We start from the raw sequence: 24525 nt of genomic DNA on the forward strand, positions 1-24525 counted from the left end.
ATATTTTATAATTGAACAATAATAATAAAAAAATTACCTACCATAATATTGCCTTATTTATGTAAGTTGGAGCCTCACTGCTTGTCTATATGATTTCACTTTTTTTTCTCAGTATTATTGAAATACATACTCTTTCTGTTTACTGTTTAGTATTATAAAAAAATTTTAACTGAATTACAAATCTCAATAAGTTATTTAATTATTTTTAAAATTACATTTTTTTCATATGTATCTTTATTTAATAGAATAATACAATTAAAAGATCTTATTAATTATACTCTTAATTAAAATAATTTAAATTTTTAATATGATATTTGAAAAAAAATATCTTGTAATATTATACGAGGGCAATTATACAAAAAAAAAAGTTATTATTCAAAACTGTTTTTAAATTTTAGTCTGGCAAAACCGAGTTATTTTATTTTACAATAAAACACTAAAGACAGAAGAGCCAAGGAATACAAGCTGGACCCACTTGGAACTAAACTAACCACACAAACCCTACCTTCATGTTTTCCTCTAACTTCTGAAGATTATTAAATTCATCAAATCAATTGCCATTATCACTAACGGATCACATTTATTATAAAACTATTCTCAACCAAACCTTGCCCTCGCTTTGGGCGATATCATGACACCAATATATTAGATTTTTTTATTATTTAATTTAATGCAACAGGAAAAAGACACTCTTATTTAAAAGAAAAACACATCACAGGGATTTTAACTTTACAAAAAATAATATTCCAAAAGGATCTTATGCAATAAGGTACGTCATACAAAATTTTGGTGGACATAAAGTACCTTTGTTACAATTTTTCCAAAATTATATTTGAAGACCCCGACTTTGTTAATTCTATATTAGGAGACTTTGCAAACTATAATCGAATTCAAAGATGAGATTTATTTCTAAATTTCAGATGACTTATAATTTGATCTAGAAAAAAATACTGCAATTTTTTGGGGAAAAAAATCCTATGGAATTTGTTATTTTTTTTAACTTGCTAGTAAGTCTTCAAAGTTCAAATAATTGAAGTGTGAATTTAAGATCTCTTAACCTAAAATCTGTATCCCCAGAAATGTAGGCTAAATATATTTAATTTATAACTATTTTTTAAGATCAAAATTACTATTAAGTCATACAAATTTTACTCCATCCATTTAAAAATATAATGCATTTTTAACATAATCTTACTCTCCAATAAAGTTATTACTTACTTTTAAACTAATCGTATCTTTTCATATTTACCTCTATTAAATACCCTACAATAAATATAAAGTTATTATCAATAGGAATACTTTTGAAAAAAAGATAATAATTATACCTAAAAAGACTAAAAATACTTTATATTTTTAAACATCAAATTTTTTAAAAAATATTTTATATGTTTTAACAGAAAAAGTACAAACTAATTTTAAGAAAATCACTACCAAGCTTTAAGAAGTACGGGTGTATCTTTGCTTTTAAATTTCATTATATTATAACTATATATATATATATATATATATAAAAATTTATGGCAAGTGGCGCTTGAAATGTAATTTTGGTTCTGGTAATTAAAAAGTTGTACATCTCCTTAATTATTTAACATTGACTTTATTATAGGGGATTTTTGTGAATAAAGATACAAGTAATGGGTAAAAATGTAAATTAGAAGAATTGGAGGATTATTAATTTCACTGTATTGCCCGCTGGGCGAGGACAGTGATTTCAGAGAGAATCACTATTCATGCATCATACTCTCTTTGTTTGGTCCTACATATTAAAGGGATGCTTGATGGAGACTTTTGCCCTTTTTTAATTATTAATAAAAATATAATTCTTTTTTCTCTGTTGTTTTTTGGTACACATAATTCTTTTCTCTTTTATTGTCCCAACCAACATAATTAAGTAAAATAAATATTTATTTACAAAATTCAATGACAGATATGAAAAATAGTTAAAATAAGTTTTTATTTAAGTATTATATGGCTATGAATAAAAACTATTACGAGGGACACACAATCTTTTAAAATTTGTGTCAAAGGGACGTTGAGAAGGTGTTGGTTTCAAACGCTCCATTACTATCAAGCATTGAGAAATTTTTCTATTATTTATAATATAGGATAAATAAATAAATTATTTCATAAAAATTAAATCTAGTAGCAACATAAACTTAAATTTATTTATTGTGTAAATTATGCTTAATTTTTAAAAATGTTGTAATACAACTTTATTATTATTGAAAGTTAATTTTGAATATTAGTTGACAAAAAACAATATCAAAATGTATAAAAAATAATCAACAATTTTTTTGGTTCTTTTTTATAATTTTTTAGGTTCTCATGTGTAATTTTTGGATCATTTATTATATTTTTTAATCCTTTTTGTAGTTTCCAAAGAACTAGATTGTACTGTTTTTAAAAATTGAAAGAATAAATTTGCATGATAAGTGAGTTCACGGTCTATAATATTACTAGATCTAAAGTTCAGGATGTAATTTATTCATTTACCCTATAATATATTAATATTATACATTTTGATTTTTGTAAGGAAAAGTGAATAAGAAATTTTTAAAAATTTAATAAAATGTTCTTTAATAACTTATGGTAAATTTTATAAAACTGGATAATCACTTTGATTATTAACAATAACTTTTTTTTTAATTAAAAAGAAGAAGATGAAGATGAAGACGAAACAACTATGACCCATTAAAGATCTCAGGTGATGCTGTCATGTAAAAGTCGAGCAGTCTCGCCTCCTGAGTATATCCTGAAGTCCAGAGCTTGATTAAGGCCAAGCTTAGCAAAAAGGCCAATAGCCTTGTTATCCTCACAATCGATCTGATTGTAACATGAGTTTCACCTCATAGACAAGGTCACAATCCTCATGTAGCTCCCTTATATCAGTTCTATAACTTCAGTCGAATCACAAAAGAATTCTATAGTTTGATTTTATCAGTTCCATATCACATTTTGTGATGTACACTGCCACCATTGATGTCACTGGTGCCAACCTGAAGCTGCAGTTTCTTGTTCAGCTCTGTGCCAGCACACTTACGATTAGCCATAATCAAGCATTTAAGAAAATGAAAGAAATGTGGAAGGTTCTTTCATTTCTTCTTTTCGAAAGGATCTAACAAAAGATATAGAAGATCTCACACCATCGGCTATCCCCATGATGTTTCTTGGTTTCCATATTCGAAAGCAATCCAATTGTTGATCTTTAAGGACTAGAAATTTGGAATAAAAACCAGGACCCCAAGAGCCTCCCACACTTCTTTCACATGCCTGCAAATCATGTAGGACATGGAGAACCTCTTCGTTATTTCATGGGAAGTGATCGCAGAAACCACTCATATATATGCAGACCCCGATGCTGCCTTGCCTCATTTGTCAACAACCGTCTGTGCCTAACCAACCACATATGCGACTTACATCTCTGTGATACCTTCAATTTCCAAAGACTAAGACCAGAGAGCATCCTATTAAAGACGTCGTAAAATTTAGCTTGTGTAGGCAACAATATATAACCATCCTTTTACACTACTATAAAAATTATAATTAATGACGGACAAATCTATTATTAATAAGTAAGACATTTCCATCCACATTATCACCACTTAGATCTCCCTCCCCACCAAATCAGCACCACAAAATATATTATCAACATGTTGAATGTGACATTGCCACAATTTGAACTCATGACCTCTCCTTTTCGTGAGCACGTTTTTGCCCGTTGAGTTGTAATAACCTTTCATTATCAATATATAAAAGTATACATATATTACTTAATTCAACATATATATTCAACATAATGTAATTTTTATTTATTTCATATATTATTATTATGTAAATATGTTGATAATATATTTTGTCACATACATTAACACACATAAATGTATAAATCAATATATATTATTGAATAATAAATATATTATTCAAAATCAATTAATATATATTATTAAAAGTTTAAAATAAATATTTTTGTATATCATTTTATGTTATCTATGTCATAATTAAAATATTTTATATGATAAAAATTTTATTTTTATATGTAAATCTTCATATTAAAAGAATCATTTTCTGTTATTTTTCTATATCATTTTATATTATTTATTTTACTCATAATATAAAATTATTTGTGTCATTATTTAGTGGCCTATTTTTTAATAATTTTTATGTGAATCTCAATATATATTATAATTTTAAAAATTTATAAAATATTTAAATGCATTTTATTATTTTTTATTTAAAAATATGTGTCACTAATATAAAGATTTAGTGATGTAAAATAGTAACAAATTTAAATTTTTCATTGACTTGGTAAAATTTGACAAAAATATGATGACATTTTATATTCATTACTAATTCATATAATTAGTAACAAATTTTAGTTCGATACAAAATGTCTGTCACTAAGGCTTGTGAATTAAATATTCATCATTAATTTTGATTTTTCTTAGTAGTGTTAAGAACTTTAACAAATTAGTCCAAGTAGTTTTAGGCTTTTAAAATATTAATTTCTAAATTTTAATGATACTTTTTCTTTATGATTTTATTTTTCAAAATATAAAGATTAATATTTTGTAAAATTATTGGAATTAGATTATAAAAAACAAAGTTTATAAATTAAATTTTAGTGGAGTCGAAGTTGTGAGATGGAGTTTAATATTATAGAATCAAATAATTATTTTTTAAACAAGTATTACTATTTTTTTAAGAAATAAACTGAGTAGCAAAGATGAGACATTTTAACCGTTTTCGTTTGCCGAAAAAATATTAAATATTATTATATAGGCAATAATGGGATCACATTCAGAAATAAAGGTACGACAGAGTCTGTCAGAAAATGAGTAGAGTGATCAGTGATGTATAAATGCGATTGGAGTAATGATCTAATGGATTGTGTGAAAACAGAAGGTTTTACTATCCTCATTTCTTTCCGTTCCTTCTACCTTTCCCTTTTTATCTTGCACCTCTTTTTTTTTTTTTTTTTTACCCATTTATGATTATTATTATTGAAAAATTTGTGTGATTGAATATGGGCGATTTTTAAACCAACATAAATTAAACACAAGTAATAAATCAAAATGCTCAAATATTATTTGATCATACTAAATATGCCTTCTATTGATTATTGATTGAAATTAAATTATGCATATTGAGTATTAGTGCACTTTTATATTGTATTTCCTTCATTCAAAAATATAAAATATTTTTTGAGAGATTGGATATTTTAAAATGTAATATTCCCTCCATTCAAAAATGTAAGGTATTTTTAATTTTGTGATATGTAATCATTGCCTTTTTTTCAAAAATACCTATATTAATAATGACTTTATATTTATTATAGAGTATTTAATAGGAATATATATGAAAAGATAGGGTTAGTTAAAAAGTAGGTAACTACTTTATTGAGAAGTGAAATTCGGTTAAAAATATTTTACATTTTTGAATAGAGGGAGTATGCTTTTAGTATTTTAAGGTGTAATTATTATCCTTTTTTTAAAAGTGTACCTATTGAATAATTATTTTATATTTATTTTAAACTGAAACACACTATTGCAAGATTTAAATATGAAAATATAATATTAATTTAAAGATAAATAATTACTTTATTGGATAAAATTTAATTAAAAATATTTTATGTTTTTAACAAAGCTATAATTAATTGATTGATGGGCATTTTCATGTCAAACATAATTTCTCTGATCCTATCTATAAGTCATTTTTATCAACATAATCAATATCAATACAATAAAAATATAAATAATAAATTTTATAAAAAAATATAAAGAATAAAATTTAAATAAAATTATAAACACAATCCTCAAAAAATAAATAAATTATAAAATATTATTTTTTATTTTTTTCTCTTTTATTTTTTGAGGATAGTTTAAATATTTTATGTAAAATAAAATATTATTATTAATTAAATGACTTGTAAAGCAGAGAGTTTCACTCTCTTAAATGGTGATCAATAAACTCAACCGGAGTATAGTACATCATCGTAAATTATTAAAAAAATGTAAAGCTGCAAAATTGACACGAGTGCTCAGAAATGCCTTGTTATTATTGTTCCATGTCAGGTTGTGACGGAAGTAAATTCTTGCAGAGCTGCCACTATGCACTTTTCCGTATTTATTCGTGGCCTTTTCCCCTATTTTTCTTAATCTTATATTGTCTTATCAAATTAAAAGTTGTACACAATTGAAAATAAATAAATTGGCCTCTTGATTCGTATGTTTAATCGAGCTCAGCCTAAAAGCCTGAAACAATGCACGAGTAAAACCAAAATTTGAAGAAAAAGACCATAGCATCAATAAACCAATATTGTGGAAAAGTATTGTTACACACACACAGAGCGGAGCTACTTGTACCTTAAGTGGGAGTGGGGCCACTCCAATGTAATTTTCATGCATGAGGGTGTATTGTTATTGTGTGTGCCTGAATGCGTGGAGTTCCATCCCTTCTTAAAAAAAAAAAAATCACCCTCCCCTACATACATACATACATATATATATATAATTTCTTATTTTTTTGCGAACATATATATATATATATAATTTCTTATACTGTATGTATATTAAACAAAAACACACTCCCTTCATTAAAAAATATAAATCATTTTTTATGAGATAAGATGTTAAAAAATATAAACTTTTTTGAATTTTTCAATGTGCAATTAATAAGATTTTTTTAAAAATATACCCTTAATTAAGGAAGTTAATTAATAATTTTTTTAAATGAGACTCTCTATTAGATAAGGATAGACATATAATATTAGTTTTTTTAGGTTAATATTAGTTTAAGTACATGGAGCATGTAATTTTTTTAAGTTTCTATTACATGTATAAAAATTACCAATTTTATTTTTGAATTCTTAACACGTACTCCTCCGATCTCATTTATAAGGCATGTTTTAAAAGGTGTATTTAATTTCATTTATAAATCATAATGCGGCTTTTAAGGTAATATTTAAAAAGTATTTTAAGAATTATCTTTCATGAAAGAGAAAAAGTAACACGGCATCACTTATAGGGGTATGTTTTAAATTTTATACACTTTTATTCTTTTTACATTTTTTTGTATTTGTATTGATAAGTTTAATATAAATGATTTATAAAAAGAATTAGAGTAGTATGCAATATGATTTGAAACCATTTGTATATGTTGACATCCATATATGCAAATGCATGTACCTTTGAGAATGTTTTCACCTAATTTAACTAAGATCTTTTTACATTTGACAAGGTATAAAGTTAAAATTTATGATATTGTTAATTTATTGTGACGCTGGGTTATTTTATTAACAATATATATTTCTTGTAAATATATATATATATATAATATGCACCTAATATTATTTTTAATTTATTTTTTATTTAATTATTATAATATTGATTAGACTATGATTTAATCAATTAAATTATAAAAATTGAGAACCACGAACTTTTTAAATTTAATATCTGGTCCGGTTTTGTGTGGGGGAATGAGAAAAACATTTATACCGAGCCAGTTTAGCGTGATCAAGTCATCATGTGATTAAATTTGACTCTTATTATTATAATTTGCGTTTACGGGATTTCGTGATAAAGAATATGAAAAAAGGCAGGGCTTAGGATCCAATGATATTAAAAAAAAAGGGCGGTGAAAAATATGAAGGTAAAAGTGGAGTCGTGATGCACGTGGGGTAATATCATGATGTAACCAATAATGGTACTATTTGCTAGGTACAGTGCGTACAGTTCAGAAAATCCACTATCATGTGGTAACTTTCGCTTGTTTCACTTTCACCTTTTTTTAACTTTTAATTTTTTTTATGAAGCAATAATAGTTTTTTGTAAGAATCAATTGTGTGTTCGAACTTCGAAGTATTGTTTGATATTAAAATGTTAACATTTTTTATAATAAAAATTCCAGCAAAAATTTATCACATTGTAAAAGTTGAATCTGTTTTATCAGACCCAACTTTTTCACTTTTACTTGTTAGTCTTTACTTATTTAAATTCTAAGAAAAATGATAAAGCTATAAAAATAGTCTAAAAGTAAAATACTAACTTTCTAGATTTAACTTTATTTAAAAACATAAATTAAAAAGTTTTCTAAAAATTTTAAACGAGAATGATTTAAAAATAATAATTAAATGCTCTACCTCTTTTATACAAAGTTACTTAGTATGTGTTTATTTAGAAGATGGGTAACAATATATTTTCTTTTTTCATTATAAAGGACCAGAGAGAACTTTATTAGCCTCTTCAAAATCTTGAGTCCATACCATGAATATTAATATTATTATATATGGTAATATCGGTAAAAATTATATTAAACCACATTATTTATAATATAATTTATCAAAACTAGATTGCACACCCATAATTTATGAATATTTTTATTTTTAAAAATCAATAGTCCATTCTTGATTCGAATGATGCAATTAAAAATAAATCATAATAAAAACCAGAATAAATATCTAACAATTTCGACTAAAGTGTTCATTTGTTTTTTTAATTTTATATAGCATTATTTTAGTTCCCTAACTTTAATATGTTAATTTTAAATAATTATTTTTTATGTTGATTATTATTATTTTTAAAAAGTATTTTTAATATTTTAATATTTAGTAATTTTTTTTAATGTTTGAGAGTTCAATACAAAATTTTTTGTTGCGCTAGAGTTATAGAATTTAAAAAATGTTTTATAAAATTCAGAGAATAGCAGCAGGTACGGATTTTCCGTCTTTTTTAATTATCTAAGGGAAATGACCATGGTGCTAGATGCAGGGCTAGGCGCAGATTAAGCGCGTGGTTTTCACTCTTCAATCATAGAGTTGGCGGCAAAGTCAATGGGCGCGGGAGCAAGTGAAATGTCGTCTTTAAAGTGGGCCCCATGCTCCAGACCTACCTTATCCTTAAGGAAGTTTAGGAGCATGAGGACGGTCCCAGTTCACCTTGTCGTGAGCTCACGTCATCTCTACAAGTCTACAGAAATAAAGATGAGGGAGGATTATATTAAACCCTCACATAAAAAAAATAATTATCGTGAAATCTGTTAATAAGTGACATCGCAATTTAAATTATTGAATGTCAGTTGTTAACTAATTAATTTTTTTATGTAAAACTTATATATAATTTTTTAAAAAAATAAATAAGAAACAAGTGATTGACATGAAAATAATGATTGGGGGTGGAAGATGGCATGGAAACTTGGAAAGAAAAATAAGAGAATGAGATAATTGAAAACTTTTATATTTTGGTGTGTCAGGTATAATTGAAGTGTTTTTTATTTATAAATATAAATATATTAATTAAATAAAATAAAATATATAAGATCATAATTGAAAAATATCGTGGTAATATACAGATATTAGGGAATCTAAGGATATGGACACCCACAGAATTATCTAATATTCATAACATTCCTTCTTGGTGTCTAGATATTGTGCCTCGTTAAAACATCACAAAGAAAAACTCAATAAGACAAAAATTTAGTAAAAAAAATAGTACACAATGTCTTCATTTTTATTGAAGATGCTTTGTTAAAAACCTTATTAGAAAATTCAAGAAGGACAAAACCTTAATTAAGGAAAGTGTAGCATAACTTTTAACCCTCATGACAATATGACTCCTTATTCTTGATTCTTCTTGAGCCATTACATCATAAACTTGTGCGTGAATTTCTTAAATATTGTTGTCGTTGATGTCTTTATGAGTTAATATTCTCTCTTAGTTGAACGAATCATTGTTTTCATGTAATATTTTAAAACTTTTTTTCTATGCATATCTTCTAAATATGAATGCATTTTTCACTTGCAGTATATTTTGTGTGATTGATAATAAAAGTTTTTAATAAACAATTATGATGTACATGCATTCTCACAAAATTTGTGTGATTCAAACTAGACATATATAACACATATGCATGTTTAATTAATTTTAATCATGAAAAGTTAAGTAAGCAACCACACACAATAATTCCTCAGACATATCATATCAAGTATATAACTTTGTTACTAATCAATGCATTTTATATATGGTGCTTTATACCCATATTTCATTATTCTCTTCAAGAAAAAATATCTTGATTTACATCTAATCAATCAATATTGTAACATCTTCCTTTGACAATTAGGTGCTCATATAAACTTTTTAAAATATTCAATAACGCTAAATCAATGCATCGGTTTGTATATAATCACATGACCAAATATAATGACAAAAAAGTTTTCAATAATCTTTATAAGCTTTTATTATTTTGAGTCCTTTTGAGATTTTCAAGTAAATACCATTATACAGGGAATCATATGAATAAACTAGCATTTATTATATGCATATCATATTTTTATACCGTCAAACTAATAACATGTTGAAAATCATTTCATTCGCCACAGTAATATATTAATACATATTTTGAATCTTTACAAGACATTTTTATATTGAAAGTCAAGCTTTGTATGTGATATTTTATATTTTTTTCTCATAAATGTTCGTGTATAATATTGCACTTTAGGTGTTTGAATTATAAATTTATAACTTTCATATTACGAACAAATGAATGTAACTATACTTGCATTGTGTCATTTTTTCTAAATCTGATGAGCTTTTTATTTATATTCTATCAAGATCCTTATTTGATTGTAATTTTTTATTCTTATTGAATGTGTTGTTGATAACTTTATTTTTTTTTATTCCATTATTTCTTACGATGACATAGCTTATCAAGATATGGAATCTCACTTTTTCAGAAAGCACGTACGAGAAGAATTTCTAGCTGCTTGACATTTTAATATCTCACTTTTTTGTTTTCCACTGAATTTCCTCACTTCTCAACTATTCTTCATTCTCTGGAAGGAGTTGCTTTATTTTTTTAAATAATATAATGTCTAAGTGAATTAGGTCTCAAAAACTCATTAGAGTCAATATATATCTTTAGACTAAAAAATACTTACAGATCGCTCACTAATATAATTTTAAAGTGTAATCTTAGATTGTTTAAAACGTTTGTTATATGTATAAAATTTAATCATACATAGAAATTAATCATCTGTGCAGCTTACGTTGTAAATTTTTGTCTATGATCTCTTGTCTCTCAATCTCACTTTGAATGTCAGGTTAAAAAAAATAAAATCTCACTCTGAAATCTGAATGGAATTATTTTATTTTTTGCATTTTTAGTGGAATATGTATGCATTTCTTTTTGTGAATGTATGGGATTTGTATTGAATTTTAACAGCCATATTTATTTAGAAATTTAACATTATTCATCATTTTTGAAAAAAAATAAAAAAATAAGTTCATATTTAAAATAGCATTTTTCATGTCTGTTTTATTCCATATGTGAAATATATCATGAAGGATCTTGATTTATCCAGGCTTCAAAAAGTTCTACCCAGACACAACATTTTTAAGAAAAAGGTCAGTAAAAGTAAGAGACGTCTTCGACCCATTGGAAAATGAAGACAGCAATAAGGCAATGATATGATTGGGCCCATAAGCCCATTACAGAAAAACGTAAAAAAATATTGGCCCAAGAAACTCAGACAAACAGGAAAATATCCAATACTACAACTTTACCACCAGTGTTTTTCAATGCCAAAATAAAAAAAATAAAATTAACCAGTGGTTCATTTCGGCCGATAAATGTAAACCGTGACGCGTCCGGTCCGGTTCAGTAGAATCCAAGACGAGAAAGAGTGAAAGACGACCATGGATTCTCAAGCTTTCTCCATGGTCCTGTTTTTTCTCAGTCGATCCTTTTCTTTCTGTCCGTCCGTTCCTCCCTAAATTCTCATCACCATACCCTAACCCTAGAGATATTCTTAAGAGATTTGATTACTGTATATTTGCAGCAGGACTTTGAAGAGAGAGGGTGGTTGGGAGAGAGAGAGAGACATGGAGACACAGTTCAGTCACACTCTCTTCGACAGGCATCCTATAATCAAGTCTAAGACTCCCGCCGTTAAATGGGTTAAAGAATGGTACTATTGGTTTATATATTTGACGAATCGTTTTGTACCTTTTTTATTTTTATTTTTTAGGCCAATCAACGTATCATGTTGCTTAGGGGTTTGAAGTTTGAATCTCGTGGAAGTATCTCATCGTATTTGTTTTCCTCCAAATTTTTGGCTTTTTTCATGTGCATATCTAGTTTGAACGTTTGCTTTCAAGTAATACAAATAGCTCGACTTGAAAGGCGATGAAACAAAATGATTTTCATGGAGCTCGACTGAAATTTCGGAGAAGTTATTAGGTTATGGAAAACTGGGATTGTAATTGGATACTGGAGAAGGAACTGGACATTTTTCATGCTCTGTACTGATTTTCCTTTTTTTTTTAATGCTTTTGATACCCGAAATTTTTTGTCAATATATAGTTTATGCCTGCGATTGTCGGTCAGTTTAGGCCCCTACACTATGCTGCTTAATAAGTAGCTGTCCTTGAGAAACATATTGGTTCTGTTACATCTTCACAGTTAGAATAGATTCTTGGAGATAACTGAAAAAAGGGGTTCTACTAGGCAGGCTTTATTAGTGGAGAAGCTAACTACCTTGCCTTGGACAACATGGAGTCCCGACGTTTGTTGTCTTATATTTCACTTAGGATACGGAAGTATTTTTGTTTTTTTGGCCAAACCTTAGATTATTTGATGAAAACTAATTTCTTCATGTTACATTTTATTTCTAGTAGTGGTTGCAGGTATGAGGAAAATCATACACGATGTTAGAAGTTTAGATCATGTCAATCATTTTATAACTTTTTTGTTAGTGACCTCTCATTTTGATACCTTGAAAAATTCACAATATTTAATAAACAAGGTGTCAAGACATTTGGTAGCCAGAGGAATCACAGGAAAAAGGGAGAGATTTTAAGATTTTTTTTATATATTTCCTTTTGCAATTTATTTTCCCCTCCTTTATAATGTCTGCATTATCCTTTTGTTGCCCTTAAGTTCTTTACTGCCCATTTTTGTCTAGTATGCTAATACTGAGAAAAATATACCTGCCTGCCAGGGTTCCCCAGGATGTTGTTGCCACTGGTGGGAAGTGCATGCTTTTCAGATGGGTAAGAGGTTTGTGCTCGTTCTACCTAGCTCTCTTTGATGAAGAACAACGTTATATAATATAAATATATATATAATATAAATATATATATATATAGATATAGATATTTGGCGAAGCACAAGGAGCATACTCTGATTTTAAAAAAATCTCTATGTATTCATGCGTTTCTTATTTGTAATTGTTGTCTTATTAAGTGTTCTGAGATGGTCACTTTGTTTTATTTTTCTTAGAGGATTCCTTAAAGTCCTTGAAGGATAAGGAAAAAGAACCATCAGTGCCTGAGCCAGAACCAGAGCCAACTACTGAAGTGCTTTTTCTCTGTAGCTATGACGGCTGTGGGAAAACTTTTATAGATGCTGGAGCTTTGAGAAAGCATTCTCACATCCATGGAGAAAGGCAATTTGTTTGTCACTATGAGGGTTGTGGAAAGGTGGTCGTTTTCCTTTTAGTTATTATCATTTTAAAATTGTAGACTCAGTGGGCATGTATTGCAAGCTTGCATTTTTTTGACCCAACTTGTAAGCCAACATTGAAGCCAGTTGCAAAGCTGATTCACTGTTCAATTAATATCTGGTGCATAGAGCACATGTACCAAAAAATAATATACCACTGTGAGGAAGTATCAATCAGTTTTGATTTTGTCCATAATTTCATAAGAAAAAGACCTGATTGCATTGTACATAATTTTGAGAAGCAGTGAAATACTTTCTGGGAAGCAGTTACTCCCTTTTGTCAAGGAAAATAAGTTGCATTCATCTTTGTTTCTCATTTGAGGAGTCTGATAGCTAATGGCCATAATGAAACAGATTACTAAGACTTAAAAAAGTGAAATTTAAACACTTTGTTTGCATGCCATGAATTCAGGTTTTAATGCATATTCATTGAGCGTGCCATATCAACATTTTAAATCTTTGATTTTATCTCATGATGCTAGTTGCTGGTTCCTTACTCAAATTTTTAAGTAAAGGTTTGTTTTATTGGCTGGCCGTACTGTGTTAAATGTGGATCCTTCATATTTCATATTAAGTTTATATGTTGAATGTAACAAATTTTAAGTAGACATTATGTCTCTGAGTTATAAGCTTTATTGCATATTATTGTTTACATTTTTGTTATATTTTGATTTGATATTATCCATATTTCAGATCGTGAGATCTACATTCAGCAGTGTTAAAATTATTCCTTTTCTTTTGCAGAAATTTTTGGATAGTTCAAAGCTGAAAAGACATTTTCTCATCCATACAGGCGAAAGGGCTTATGTATGTCCCATTGAAGGCTGTGGTAAGGTAATAAATCTATCCATTGAAGAAGTCTATTCTTATTTCTTCTAAACATAGTCTTTGAGTTGGTGTCAATTGTTCTGTTTCTTGATCTCGTGTCTGCTTATATGGATCTGTGACATGATTCTGTTAGTGTGGTGCTTGTTATTTTCTTCTGTGAAATGTGAAATAGCGGCTTTATTTAATGAATTTGACATGAAGTTGGTTTATGGTTCACAATATTATGGTAGCGTATATTTATTTATTTATTTGAAATATATCCACAAGTACTGTGTAATTTACTGTCCAAATCTTGTGATTATATAAATTGTTGTTTTATGATATGAAACTCCCAGATTTTTGTTCTCTGTATTAGTCTCTCATGAGCTCTAATATTGTATATTGCTTCAGATAATGCCTTTATGTGAATGTATGCTTGTGCCAATGACATCTTGACGCAATATGTATTTGCAGGCCTTCTCCCTCGATTTCAACCTAAAGTCTCACATGAAGACACATTCACATGAGAACTATCATGTCTGCAAATACCCAGATTGTGGAAAGAGATATGCTCATGAATACAAGCTGAAAAATCACATTGCAGCACACCATGAAAAGGTTGGGCATTCTATTACTATTATTCATCGACCACTTAATCTATACACAATAGTTTATGCTAATAGTTGCACGTCCGGCTTTGTTTCTTTGTTGGTCTTGATATTAACATGATACAAGCATGCTCGACTTGTGTGTATCCTAGAATTGATACCTTTATACAAGTGAATGGCGTTATACCCTTGCCAAGTGTTACTTGGTCTGGGTGCAAGAATTAATAAATGAGCTCAAGTCAACTTGATAGTAAAAAGACACAATTCACATCTTTGGATTGTATAGTTGACAGTTAAGACGTTTTTTCTGTTAGTTTCAATTTTTAACAAGATAGATTTAGGTCCACAGGTCAGACAATATGAACAAAGAATATTCAATTTTAAATTACTTTGGGGAACTGTGTGGATGAGGGGATTTAATGAGAATGGGGCTTGAGTTCGAAATTTGTTATCCACATGTGCCTGAGTCTGAGGATGCTTCAAATACTTCTGTTTTGGGCTGCGTCAGCGTTTAAGAGGGTCCTAGTGCCCTGTTTGGTATCATTGAGCTGGGGGGGGGGGGGAATCACTCACTCACAATGCTTATTATGTGCTTGTAATCATTAATTAACTATTTTCATTTCCTCATTACGTTGTAATAGCGGGGACCCAAAATTATTTGCTATATTTAAAATCACTTTTTCTATTTTTAGTTTTAATTCTACTTCTATTCTTCCAATTCCGTGTGTCAAACTGGTTCAGTTCCTACCCATGATCACTCCTACTACAAGATGTGGATATTGAAAAACTTTGACTGCTCCAGTTATTGGTGGAGTTAAGCATGTAGAAACGTTGATTTATATCAGAAACTTCGGAAGAATTAAATTTTCATTTTTATTCTTACAGAATGGGTCTGTGGATCCGAATGGGACAAAGTACAATACACCACCTACAGAGAAGCCAACAAAATCTACAAAACCTTCTGGTGGGGCTTATGCTTCTGCATCATCTGATCGCCCTTTCGTGTGTCCTTATGAAGGGTGTGAAAAGGCCTATATCCATGAATATAAACTTAAACTCCATTTGAAGAGGGAGCATCCTGGGCATGGCGATGAAAATGTTGCAGAGAATGCTCAGGCTAATAACAATGCTGACAATGAATTGGATGAAGCGAGCGACCAAGATGCCTATGGTGGGAAACGATCAAATGGTAGAATTCAGAAGCAAAGTAAGGCCAAACCAAACTTGAAGTTGCCTCCTTCGAAAATTGCACGGCGCAAACCATCGGCAACACCCTCTTCTGCGACCCCGATGAAGGTGATTAAGAAACCTTGGCCAGTGAAGGAAGAAAACTTTGAGGAAGAAGACAGTGAAGAAACAGAGGAGGATCGGGACAACGTTGAAGATGGATGGAGATATGCAGGAAACAACGAGGATGATGATGAAGAAACAGAATATGAAGACTGAATTTAGGTGTCTTGTGTGAAACATTTTTTGTTTTTTTTCATTTTCATTTTTACCTTTCTCAGTTTCACTATTTTAATCTATTGTTACACCCAGAATATTTTTGGATGAATATTATAAATATAGTTTCACTGTTGATACCAGAATCTCTGGAGCCTAATTTTATGACTGATTTTTTCTGCACTATTTCACCCACCTTTTTAAGTAACGTGTTCTGGGTTTGATGGAGGGTGCGAGTGTTTAATCTAATACCTCCTTTGACATAGTATTGATGGACATGTTTAATTTTGGGAATATATTTTTTTTGATATCACTATTCACTAGTACGGATTTAAGTGTTAAAATTTCCCACAAGTCATGTTTATATTTTTTTTTTTCATGTAAAAATGAAAGAATTCGTATTCATATGTGAATAAAGTAAGGCACATTTTGGGAGAGCATCATTACAAAGTTCGATTCAAAGGTGTGCATGGAGAGTAATGATTAGGAGAGAACAATATTTTAAATGGTGCTTAGATTTAGCAAGGAAATAATCTTATTGTTATTGATTGTGGAGATACCTTGAAAAACCAAAAGGAAAAAAATAAAAATAAAAAAGTAAGACGGCTAAATTTACCTTAATTAGTGGCCTCTTGCATTTAAACTGAACTTCATAAGTTTGCTATGTTTATTGTTCAAAGTCCAGTGAAATGTTTGGGTAAATATTGAAGGAATAAAAAATGATAGTATGAAACATGGAAAAAATTATAATATTGATAACATAACTTCGCATTAGTTTTATATTGTTTTTGTTTCAGGCCAGAAGCTTTTATATTTTGTATTGATTCTGAGCAAAATTGTTCACTGATTTGGGAAACACACTAATTGATTCACAATCACACAATTGTAATGCTCAGTTATTATAAAATTTTTATGTCAATAAAATCGAATTATATCTGAATAAAATTATTCATATCATAAATTTTAATTGATTGATTATTTAAAAAAGTAATTTTTTTTAGAAGAATATCTTTAACAAACCTCTTAACTTTTGGATAAGTAATTTTATGATATATATTAAGTATATAAAATTCAATATATCTTAGAATTTTTGTTGCAATGCTTAATAAAGTTTGTTAATAATAATTGTCATAATTTTTTTATTAAATATAAAATGAAAGCAAAATAAAATGATATTAATACTTTAAAAGCATGTATAACATTATCTTATTAAAAATAAGTAGATTCTATGACAACTATATCTTCAAGCTGTTGAAATAGTTGTCTATATATATATATATATAAAAGATTATATACAAAATTAAAATGATAATTTCATTTAATATTTTATAATTTTTATAATGTGTCAACTTATGAGAGTTGAAGATATATAACCCTTACATTTTATTATAAAAAAAATTAAAAAGTTAGGAAGGCCTTGGCCTTATCGGTTCCTCGTTTCTCGTCTCCTGGCTAAGGGAAACAATCTTTACTTTTGAAAGATAGGGCCTACCCCTTATACTCATAGAAAAAAGGCTGGGAAAATATTAAATACAAAGAAAAATGTGAGAATATTTATTTAATATTTAAGGTTTAGATGAAAGAATTGGGATTGACATACATTTAGGGATGTTTTCGTGCTTTTCACAAATGTTGATTCAAAAACCCTATAAAAGCATATTGGAAGCAATATTTTGAAATCTTGATGTTGAAGCAAAAACAATAATGGGTCATGATTTTTATGGTTAAATTGGTTAGATTAACAGTCGAACCGATAACATAAAAATAATATTTACATACATAAATATATATAAATAAAACATTAATTTTCATGGTTTAACCAGTTAAACTAGCTGGAGACACATCGTCATGTCAGGACTCATGAACTTTTGATTTCAATGCTAAAGGTTGAATCACTAAAGTTGAAGTCAAAAACTAGAGAAGAGGTTAGAGATTGAGCCTGAGTCGTGGAAAAGAGATTAAAGAAGAGAAGACAGAAGAGAACTAGATATTAGAGAAGAGAAATCATAAATTTGAGTGACTTAGCCTAAATTTCTCTTCTTTTTTTAATTTTTTTAGCTTTGAACTGAGTTGACCTGCTCTGGTCTTTAGGTCAACTTGAGTCCATTCAATTCAAATACTAAATTGATTTAATTAATTGGATCAAATTATTTTAATTAGCGAGTGGCGGTTGAACCGTTCGGTTCGGTACGGTTTTCAACACACTAATTTTAGGTTTGAAAAGAGCTATCTAAAAAAATCCTTCATTGCATATAAAGAAAAGCACCAATAGAAAAACGTACTACCATTTTAAAATTGTAAGTTATTTTTAACTAATTTACATTTCAAATAAGTTAGTTAATGACCTTTAAATCTATATATTATTTTTTTTTTTTATTTAATTAGGATATCTTAATTAAAAAAATATTATTAATTAAACCATCATTTAAAAGTATTGTTTTAGAAAAAAAAACCCGAGACATAAAAACCTTACATTTTTAAACATGATACTTAAAAAATACCTTAATAATTTTGGGTGGGGTGAGTATTTTATTTTTCTAGAAGTTTTGAGAACTTTCGGTATACATGAAGAAATGTGAAGAATATAAATTAAATTCAATTAATGAGATATGGATTTAATAGAGTTAAATAGGAAAAATGACAAAGAACAAAATGAGAGGTTCAATGTTCAGCCATTAAATGAAAGTATGAGGTGCATGAATCAACTTTGGCAAGAGAGCATTCGTAAATGGGAAAAAAAACCCACCAAAATAATGCTAGTATTTTATTCATGTGATAGTTGACCAAGTGGAGTAAAAATGAATATAATAAAAATTATAAAAAAAAGAAAATCATATTATTTATAAATATTAAATAGTTCAGCTAATTGGCTCATAGCATACATAATGTGATGAGCATAGAATAGAAATTCGGGTCGATACACTTCGTTAAACTAACAAATTGTTAAATCAGAGAAGTTTAATAAAATATTTTATTTGTGACCAGTTTAATTATATTTCAATTATGATTTTGATTATTAACCCCTTGAATCAATGTATTGACATTTTAATGATTAGTTCGACTTTCAATATTATAGTAATAAACAAGCATAAAAATAGAGAAGGGTTAAAAGGAGTGTCAAAGTAGTGTTCAAATAAAATGTAGATACACTTATGGTTATCAAGAAAAATGATCTTAGAATAATATATTTTTACCATCAGAAGATATATTTTCAAAAATTTGACCTATAAAACAACAAATGTATTTTGTCAAGGCTCCAAAACTTTAAATGTTATTCTTATTCACTTCAACACACTCAATTAATTGAGATACAGAATATCTTGATGAATTTCCAAAAGACAATGTATAATCACTCCAAAAGCAGACATTGTTCGACAACAATACAATGAATCCATTAATTTCTCAAGAATACCCAAATTAAACAAGGAAATTAAAGTTTTTGTTAACCACACAAATGTTTAGGGATTTAAGGGACATACCTCAGCTAATATTTCAAATTTAATTATTTCAATCATCCATATCTTATTATTATATTTTTATTTGAATTGAACCATTATTTTGTATAAGTTAATTGTTATTATTCTCCATTTTGCTTTTTTAAAGAAAATTAAAAAAGAAAATATAAATGACCTAACTTAAAAAGCAACTATCATCTACATTTTACATGTATTCTAGATGTAAACGTCTTTGGGTCCTCATTTGAAAATAAAATAAAATATAAAATTATAATAGGAGTCATTTTACAAGTTAAAAAAATGTAAATTTATTTTTTAAAAAAGACCCATGCAACAAAACAATCTAGTTGTCATAGCATGCACTCACACATTAAAGAAAAATATATTCTAAAACCAATTTCGGAGTGGCTTATTCTCTTTAACTACCAAACCTTTATTTATTTATTTCTTTTTTTATGTAGGAGAAATTAATTACAATCTTCTAGATCGAAGACCCATTAAATATATATTTTTTAAATTTAAAAGTACATACTTATCCTTCTTAGAATAAACAGATACATTAATCTGACCATAATATGTAATAAAAGAAAAGTCAAAATTATAAATATTATCATAAAAAAAAAACTTGACTAATTACATAAACATATTATTTCTGCACATGAATTTTAGTTAACTGTGAGGATCCGCTCCCCTCTATATAAACCATCGTCTCCTTGTCGCATCTCCGTCAAATCAAACATTAACAATGTCTGGAATTGATCTCAACGTTCCGGCGACTTTCAAGCAAGAGGTGCTATACAAGGAATGTCTGCGAAACCATGCAGCCTCTCTCGGCCATGTAGCTAACGATGGCTGCTATGAGTTTCTCAAACCTAGAACAGACAATACCGTTGACGGTGGTTCCCAAGATGAATTGTTTTGTGCAGTTTGCAAATGCCACCGGAACTTTCACCGGAAACAAGTTGTTTATACTCCTATCATGGAAGTTGACGTGGCAGTCCCCCAGACGACCCACCAGCAGCCAAACTTTCTGACGACAACAGGTGGAGGGCCATCAGCTGATGATATCAACAATAACAACACCATGGAGGAGCCGGCGGTGGTGCCACCACTGAGGAGGAGGAGGAAGACCACCATGATCACGGCGGAGCAACAGAGCCGGCCGGAAAGTTTGATTGAGGAGTAGTGGTTTTGAGTTGTTTTTGCTTTTGGTTGTCTATAATTTGAATAAAAACCTGTCTGTAGCTGAAATGCTTTGGTTTGTTTGAGTGCACTTTGAATTTCCTCAACGAGGAGTTCTTTTCGGGTCTAATTTGAATTATCGTTTTGTTATGTTATTTATCTTTGATGATTAGCTTGTTTTTAAGTTTGTTCTTGATATTTTCTGGACATTTCTTTGCTTACTATTCCCATGGCTCGTTTGATCAGTATGTTGTATCTGAATTTTTCTTAAAAACAAACATCGATTAAGAGATATATTATTTTTACAAAAATTAATGTTCAAATATTTTTTTTGGGTAAAATTAAAATAAAACTGAGAAACTAAAATCACTTGAACTCATTTTACGAAATTAATTGAAATGAATAGAGTTATGCAATTCAGGACTTTCTAGTACATTTTTAAAGAAGTGAACTCGAAGTTATAAAATATGATTTTAAGAATAGTTAATTAATTTAATGATGAAAATGTCAAACACAAATTTTTATTTTATTTATTAAATTATAAATCGACAGTGGAAAAGCATAATACAAAAACATGCATGAAGGAAATTTTGAATATCTTACTTTGGTAGAAATGCAGCATTTTGATAACTGTGTTTTCACACATTTAATTCAATATTTTTCTTGGCTAGTTAACTTTTGTTTCAGACATGGTGATTGAATATCAGTGTCGATGATATGAAATATGTTTTAAATAATAGAGGTGTGCAATAATAGAGTGATAATATTGAAAAAAAAAACCCATAAAAAAATAAGGAGAAAGTTAGTAAGATTTTTATATATACATATACATACATACATATATATTTATTTATTTATATATAACCAACTAGTTGATTATGTTAGATTCAAATATTATCAGACTCAATTGGGGTAGCTCTTTAAAAGTCATTTTCTATATTCATAATCATACAGATTTCAACTCAAGATCATACTGATGATATTGGACATCCATCTTCATTTTAATTTATTATAAAAAATCTAACAATGTGCACTATTTATCTGTCATGAACAATGTAATTCAATGAAATTTACGAATATTTTAGATGAGTTAAAATTAATATTTTATAAGATTATAAAAAATTAATATTTTATAAGATTATAAAAATTAATATTTTATAAAATATATAATTAATGTGCATAACAAATTCTATTCCAAGTTATGTGTTACATATAAATAATAGATAATGCAGTTTTGCTGTTTAGTCTTTCCCTGTTATAAAAAAAATCATAGATAATTTAAGTCATTATATATGCGTATGTATCTTCGTAGCTATTGTTTGCTAAAAGGTATATCCATCTTTGGTTAAAATGTTAATAAACAAGTATTGGTGCACATCGATGGACATTATTAATAAAACCAATGACTATATCTATCAAAACGAAAATTATTATTATTATTATCAGACAATTAAAGCTTGACAAGGAGAAACTCCCCAAGTTTAGATTATTTTGTAAGTATTATGCTATAGTTAGTTAATTAGCTATCTCATAAACTGAAATTTTACTTATTAGGTTTAGGTTGTCATTTGCTCATGAATTAAATTTGAAGGAAATTGTCTATGTATAACCTAAATTTGCAAAGGAACTAACTTTTTACTACTAAGTTAACAAATTTGTCCATTGGAAGAGGTGGTGAATACATTTAATGCTCAATCGTGACTTGAACATGATTAATAAAGCTAATTATACTAGAAAATTTGTGAAAATTTGAAAGTTTATATGGGAGTTGACTTTTTAATTTCATGAGTTAAAGGAATCCAATAAAGTGAGTCAAAGTTCAAGTTAATTGTGTACATTAACCTTGTTATTGTTCTCACATTCACCCCCCCTGTGTGTAATAGAGCCTCCTTTTTGAACCCACAAACAGAATTAATAGCTTCTCTGTACTGAAAAAGAAAAAAGAAAAACAACTGGGGATGCATGTAAACAATGAAGTACATGTTATACCAATAATATTTACTCCCTCCATTTAAAAATATATAATATTTTTAATCAAATTTCACACTTAATAAAGTAGTTATTTGTTTTTAAACTAACTCTATCTTTTCATATTTAACCATATTTAATATAGTATTTTACCCTAAAAAAATATAAAGTAATCTATGATACTTTTGAGAAGAAAAGATAATGATTATACCTTAAAAAAATTAAAAATACTTTTTATTTTTTAATATTCAATTTCTCTAAAAATACTTTATATTTTTAAATAAAAAGAATAGTATTTAATATGAAGAATCTAAATTTAGTGCCCATTTGGATTTCAGTTGGGTATAATAGATTATGAAAATAATTAATTAAGTGATAAATTTTAATCATAATTAATTATGTTATAACGCAATCTGTTTGGATACTATTTTTTTTAAATTAATTTTTAAAAAATTAAAGATGTGTGGATAATTTAATCAAAATCAAATTTAGCTATATAAATTATTATATAATTTAATTCTTAAATACCAAACATTAATTTTTTGAGCACACAAAGTTTGAATTTTATTGAGAAAAAAAGTTAAAAGAAAAGAGTTTGATTTTATTTTTATTTAATGTTGTGCCTTTTTTTTAATTTTTTCTTGAGCTTTTTTTTTTGTAATTTTCTCTAATACTTTTGATCAACATTTCACCAAAAGCTGATTAAGAGAGCTTACGAAAAAACGTCCGTCTTAGTCCATAATTGATTTTTGACTTTTTTTAATTGTTTGGATAACTTGGCTCAAAAAATTGATTTTGAAGTAAAAAATTAATTCTTTCTCTTATCCAAACACACACAATTGTTGAGTTATGATTTTTAAAGAATTTAATTATTAAACGACAAAGCACATTGTCAACAAGTTTGTTTGACTGTGGATCTTTTGACTTTGTAAAATCAACATATATAAAGAAAAGAAAAGAATGCAATTAATACTTCTTCAGTTTTTACATATAAAATATTTTTAATTAAATTATATAAATTAATAAAAATTATTTATCTAATTAAAAGTATAACAACATTTTAATTTTATCCTTAATTATTATAAATAAAAAATAAATATTTTTTAAAGTACATTAATAAAAATATTTATTTATTTTTTTAATTTAATAAAAATATAATAGTCTATTCAATAAAAAATATGTTAATAACTTCTTCTATTCAAGAATAAAAAAATTTTAAAAAATTTTTTATATATGAAGACGGAAGGAGTAAGAACTAATGCCGATATCCAATCAAATTCTCTTGTATAACTCGTTTTGTGAAATCAAGGCTTTATGACTATATGGATTATCCATTTTTTTATTTATCCAACTACTACATAAAATCATAAAAGTATGTTTAGTTCATGTATCAGTTCGGAAATGTTTGAAGGAGCATAAATTAAAAAAAGCTATAAAAAAAGAAGGCCTTATTTATATGGGAAAATTTTAATGAAGACCCCTTGACCTAACTTAATTTTAATCAAAACCCTTAAAATTTTAAAATTTCATTGCACATGCGGAGGACTGAAATAAAATTAAAAAGCTGA

At 27.8% G+C, this 24525-nt stretch overlaps 2 protein-coding genes across 3 annotated transcripts; both read left to right on the forward strand.

Moving 5' to 3' along the window:
• Positions 1 to 11686: 11686 nt before the first annotated feature.
• Positions 11687 to 16498, forward strand: LOC129287230 (zinc finger transcription factor YY1). 2 transcript variants are annotated; one of them, XM_054923420.1, is made up of 6 exons: positions 11687 to 11959; positions 12992 to 13043; positions 13273 to 13472; positions 14239 to 14328; positions 14776 to 14919; positions 15795 to 16498. In XM_054923420.1, exons 1-6 carry the CDS (start codon positions 11957 to 11959, stop codon positions 16353 to 16355), a joined length of 1050 nt encoding a protein of 349 aa, XP_054779395.1. In that variant the 5' UTR covers positions 11687 to 11956; the 3' UTR covers positions 16356 to 16498. The 2 variants fall into 2 exon arrangements, with proteins under 2 accessions (XP_054779395.1, XP_054779394.1); XM_054923419.1 differs by having other exon boundaries at positions 11688 to 11959; positions 12992 to 13050.
• A 4054-nt stretch (positions 16499 to 20552) lies between these two features.
• Positions 20553 to 21102, forward strand: LOC129285636 (zinc-finger homeodomain protein 12-like). The gene has a single exon (XM_054921388.1). It carries the CDS (start codon positions 20553 to 20555, stop codon positions 20991 to 20993), a length of 441 nt encoding a protein of 146 aa, XP_054777363.1. The 3' UTR covers positions 20994 to 21102.
• Positions 21103 to 24525: the final 3423 nt, after the last annotated feature.

The sequence above is a fragment of the Prosopis cineraria genome, unplaced genomic scaffold, assembly GCF_029017545.1.
Source record: "Prosopis cineraria cultivar Desert tree isolate PC_DT_omini unplaced genomic scaffold, ASM2901754v1 PC11, whole genome shotgun sequence".
Classification (NCBI taxonomy): domain Eukaryota; kingdom Viridiplantae; phylum Streptophyta; class Magnoliopsida; order Fabales; family Fabaceae; genus Prosopis; species Prosopis cineraria.

Excerpts from the sequence above, each read along its gene's own strand:
- LOC129287230 (XM_054923419.1), top strand. The coding sequence starts at position 11,874 with ATGGAGACACAGTTCAGTCACACTCTCTTCGACAGGCATCCTATAATC. Across the intron at positions 11,960-12,991 it reads GTTAAATGGGTTAAAGAATG|GGTTCCCCAGGATGTTGTTG; the intron begins GTACTATTGGTT and ends CCTGCCTGCCAG. Across the intron at positions 14,329-14,775 it reads CCATTGAAGGCTGTGGTAAG|GCCTTCTCCCTCGATTTCAA; the intron begins GTAATAAATCTA and ends ATGTATTTGCAG.
- LOC129285636 (XM_054921388.1), top strand. The coding sequence starts at position 20,553 with ATGTCTGGAATTGATCTCAACGTTCCGGCGACTTTCAAGCAAGAGGTG.